The following is a 4,897-nucleotide window of genomic DNA, read 5'->3' as shown; positions in this document are numbered from 1 at the left end:
CTTTTCACCACATTTGCACCCGACATTTTATGATCAGAGATTAAAATTTGCAGTTTAGCATGTGCAATGGTCAGGTACTATGCAGTCAGTATTGAAAGCTTAGTGCGCACAGGCTAACACTAAATCTTTCTGTTTGAATACCTTGCGTTGTCATTTTTGGTGCTCGTAGGAATTAGCGTATTCAGGAAGTGTATGATTTTTTCACTGATTTTTCTAACGCATGTGTATGTGAGTTTCGCCATGGATAAAAATGCAATGCAGTTATCACCAGTCCATAGAAATAAAAGAGGAAAGGTAAGTTTAAAGAAATTTGCATTTACTGACATATTCATAATTACCGCCCGATCAACTGAAATTAACTTATTTATACTTGCTGCCAAATGCAAAAATTTATTGTAACCCATGACGTTCAATTTAAGCATCCCATTACACAATAGAGCAAAAATTGAAAAATAAATATAAATGAAAATTAATATAAAAAACATAAATATTTTACAAAAAAGCATAGTTAAACTGCCACTTTAAAAATCTATATTGCACCCAAAAATTACGGATTAATAAGGATACAGTGTAATTTTTGAATAAATAAACTTAAGGTAATTTCATTTTTTCATTTATGTTACTCTCTTTTTACAAATCATACGTTTTTGCAGTTCGTGCTGAGTAGTCAGAAGGAAATTTTCATTAATATGTACAAAAAATTGAAAAGTGAGAACCCGAAAATCTTGCAGAAGAGTGTCGTTGAAAAAATTGCGACTACCACTGGATTTGGATTTGGAACTATTAGAAACGCAATCGTGGAATATTTAAATTCGCGTGAAGTTATGTCTTCAAACAGGAAAAAATTGAGGTTCAGGGTTGACCATAAATTTGAAGAACTTCAGAAGAAGGTTGTACGAAAAACTGTGCACGATTTTTTTCGTGAAGGCGTGCTGCCAACCTTGGATAAGTTAATGGAAAGAATTAAGGCCATCGACGAAATACATCCAATTGGGCGCACTACATTACACACACTGCTTAAAAAATGAATTTTACGTACGTAAAGCGTAAGAGAAATAGTTATTTGATTGAACGCGATGATCTATTCGCTTGGCGCTTAAAATATTTAGAGGATATTCGCAAATACCGCGGAGAAGGCAGAACCATTTATTTTTTGGACGAAACGTGGGTTAACGCAGGTGACGTTAGAGTTAAGGCCTGGCATGATGAAATAATAAAATCTGGACGAGATGCTTACATCAGAGGATTGACCACGGGACCTGCCAATCCAAGCGGGAAAGGAAAAAGGTTAATCGTTCTACACATAGGTAGTCAGGAAGGCTTTGTGGAAGGCGGTCTCCTTTGTTTTGAATCGAAGAAGAATTCTTCTGATTATCAAGACGAAATGAATGGGGACACTTTCAGAGAATGGTTCAACGCAATTTTAGGAAAATTACACGATAACTGCGTCATTGTGATGGGTAATGCTTCTTACCATTCTGTGAAGGAGGAAAAAGTCCCCAGCAGTTAATGAAAGAAAAATGACATTCAAAACTGGCTGCAGGAAAACGGGTACGAGTTCCGAGACGCCAATGGTTAAAGGGCAATTACTGGGCATAGTGGAATAGGTTGGAGAGAAGCATGACAAATATGTCCTTGACACACTCGCGGAAAGTAACGGTAAGATTGTTTTGCTCTTACCTCCTTACCATTGTGAACTGAGTCCCATTGAAATGGTGTGGTCTATGGTAAAGGGATATGTCAAATCAAACAATTCGACCTTGAAAATGAGTGACGTTCTGCAACTTCTTCGACAGGGAATTGAACTTGTTACAGCAGAGAACTGGAGGAAGTTTGTTGAGCACGCAGTGAAGGAAGAGGACATATTTTGGCACATAGGGGATCAAGTAGATGTCATGATAGACGTGAATCCTCCACTTATCATCAAAGTTGGAGAAAGCAGTTCTGACAATGACAGTGACAGTGATAGCAACAGTGTGAGGGAACTTGACAGTGACTGAAATTATGATATAGTGGATTAGTCCTACTGGGGAAACCACAGAAAAAAGCGCCTTGTTATTTTCAACATTTTAACGCAAATAACATATCGTTGGAATCGCAAAAAATCATAGGTTTCGAATGAAATATTTTTAAATTAATAATTGCAACATTAAAGTTTTTTACATTTTGTATTTTTATTCTTCTTAGGTACAAAGCACCCTGCTGTCAAGGATCTCCGCCAACAGATTAGAGCACAACGGCACTTGCGTAGTGGCCTTTAGTGAGGACATAAATCGTTTGGAAAAGCATTTGGGTCAGCATACTCAAAAAAATTGTGGTGTCCTTTAACAGCGATTGGCTGCTGAAAGAACGAAAAAAATTTGTCGACGCCTCCCTTAAGAAAAATCCTGCTTGGCCGATTTTGTTCTTTCGTTGAATAGCGTATAGACGATGCACTGATATCGAGAAAACCGTATCGCCATCCCATAGATGCATTGGATCAAATTGACATTCAAATCGAAAAACAGCTCAAAAGTGGTTTCATCCGTTTGTCACAATCACCATACAATGCGCCACTGATGATCGTCCCCCAAAAAAATGGACGCCTCGGACAGTATTTGACCTGGTAAGTGGATACCATCAAGTAGAAACACATCCAGATGATAGGGCCAAGACCGCATTTTCCACTCGGAGAGAACATTTCGAGTACTTACGAATGCCCATGGATATAAAAAATGTCCCCGCAACCTTCCAACGCCTTATGGACAATATCTCGAAGGGGATGCTCGGTACGAAAGCCTTTGTACACCTGGACCACATCGTAATCTATTCGGAAACCCTAGAGGAACACGATGAAAAGGTTCGGAGACTCTTCAAACGCCTGAGAGAAGCGAACCTCAAGTTACAGCCAGACAAATGCAATTTTCTCCGCACCGAAATCGCATATTTAGGGAACATCATCAGCAGTGAAGGAGTGAGACCTAACCCGGAGAAAATTGCCGCGATAAAGGACTTTTCTAGGCCCAGAACCTGCAAGGCGAACAGACCATTCAAAAACATTAGCAGATTTGCGAAAGGCAATCGACGCTTCAGAATATGCAGTAGGAGTCGTCTTGGCGCAAGAAAAGGACTTTATGGATATGCCAATCGCATATTATTAAAAAATTATGGGTCCCACTGAACAACGTTACTTTAGGTCCGAAAAGGAATTTTGAGCATTTGTATATGACATAATGAATTTCCGTCCATACTTGTATGGACGTGAGTTCATTTTGGCGTGCGACCACGAACCCATCCATTGGATGACATATATAGATAATCCTTGTCCAAGGTTGCTTCGCTGCCGCCACAGACTAAACGATTACCAATATGTCTTTGAATATAAGAAAGGAAAGTTACACAAGGGAGTAGAGGCCCTATCTGAAAATCCCATTGGACTCAACAAGGGAGAATTGTCAACAGAAACTGATTACTTCACTGAGTCTGATGACTCCGCTTCTACGCAAACTAAACGAATTAAGTTCCCAAAACAAAACGCTTCCAATCATTCAACACTTCCAAGCAAACCCAACAAGGACGATGGAAGAGATAGCGTTGAAATTATATCTGCCGACATGACCACCTACAGGGCCTTGCCAGTAAAACCGTACTCGATTAAGGACAGTATTAAGAAAGGTAAGAATCCTGAAAAGAATACCGTGAAACCAGGAAAGGAGGATCGACCCACTCGACCCTCTCGACCTGGAGACCAGCAACCATCAGAAGAACCAACAGCTACCCCCACGGAACAAATGCCAACAGTAACTAGCTCCAGATGCAAGCCATCCATTTCGAAGCCGAACGCCGCGCATCCTCAGAGCTTAGTAAGAAGGTATTCACGACCATTGATATCAAGTACTGTTCCCGCGCCGCCTCCTTATTTAAAAACTAAGAATATTAACCAAAGCGGAATAGCAACTAGGAATAAGGAAAGAAAAAGAAGAGCGAAAAGTCTCAAGACCCTCGCATATACCTCATAATCGTCATCAGCAAATGAAGAGTCTTCCGAAAGTGAAGAATATAGCGAGTCAGATCCCCCGGTATACCGGAAGAAGCACAGTCTCCTCCCTTGTATGGATCCCTGCTTACGAATGCCCAAAGAAGATTATCCACTCCAAAGTGCACCCCCAGCTCTACTCAACTCTTTTTTTCCCATGTTTGTGCAATAAAACTACGGACGTATATGTAGACGGAGCGTGTGCTTATAACGAGAGCGGAGAACCGAAGGGCGGTATAGGCGTATGGTTTGGGGAAGATCATCCGTGGAATATTTCCCGACCCGCTATCGGGAGACAAACGAATAACGCCGCTGAAATCCAAGCCGCCACAGCAGTCTTGCAGAAGGCGGTGGAAAGCGGCATCAACAGTCATGCTCCTGAGTCCAGTAATTTTCAGCAAGAGAAGGGGGCTGTTAGGTCTACTGGCCATACAGAACCTATAGTGTATGTATGTACACTGCGAAACTCTCGGGTGTCATTAGCTGGATTGGAACCAGTAAAAGGTACCACAATAAACCTCTACCAACCTTCAATGCATTTGGACTTGGCCAGGCGGACAGCAATCACGCCTCCTTCCTGAACGACTTCCAATTTTTCCTGCGGTGCTGATACGTGCGCGCTGACCTCAGTCACAAAGCGCTTAATATTAACAATAATAATAATTATAATTATTATAAATCAGGAATAGTTATCAACCCTAATTTATTCAACAAACTAGTCAGAACAGTTGCCTGAAATATATGAAAAATATATATTGAACCTCCACCTACTTCATACTCACGTAATTCTCTTGAGTCCACATGTGACTATAAAATGGTGATTAACAATATTAATTATTGATGAATCCAATTTTACCAGAGAGTAAGGAACTCATAAAATTC

General features: G+C 40.5%; 1 protein-coding gene across 1 annotated transcript; it reads left to right on the top strand.

The window, feature by feature from the left end:
- The first annotated feature begins 1,024 nt into the window (after positions 1 to 1,024).
- Positions 1,025 to 1,510, top strand: LOC117170062. Its single transcript, XM_033356583.1, has one exon. It carries the CDS (start codon positions 1,025 to 1,027, stop codon positions 1,508 to 1,510), a length of 486 nt encoding a protein of 161 aa, XP_033212474.1.
- The last annotated feature ends 3,387 nt before the right edge of the window (positions 1,511 to 4,897 follow it).

Source organism: Belonocnema kinseyi, chromosome 3 (assembly GCF_010883055.1).
Source record: "Belonocnema kinseyi isolate 2016_QV_RU_SX_M_011 chromosome 3, B_treatae_v1, whole genome shotgun sequence".
NCBI lineage: Eukaryota > Metazoa > Arthropoda > Insecta > Hymenoptera > Cynipidae > Belonocnema > Belonocnema kinseyi.
The sequence above is the reverse complement of the archived record's forward strand: the minus strand, read 5'-3'. Positions and strand labels throughout refer to the sequence as shown.

Excerpts from the sequence above, each read along its gene's own strand:
- LOC117170062 (XM_033356583.1), top strand. The coding sequence starts at position 1,025 with ATGAATTTTACGTACGTAAAGCGTAAGAGAAATAGTTATTTGATTGAA.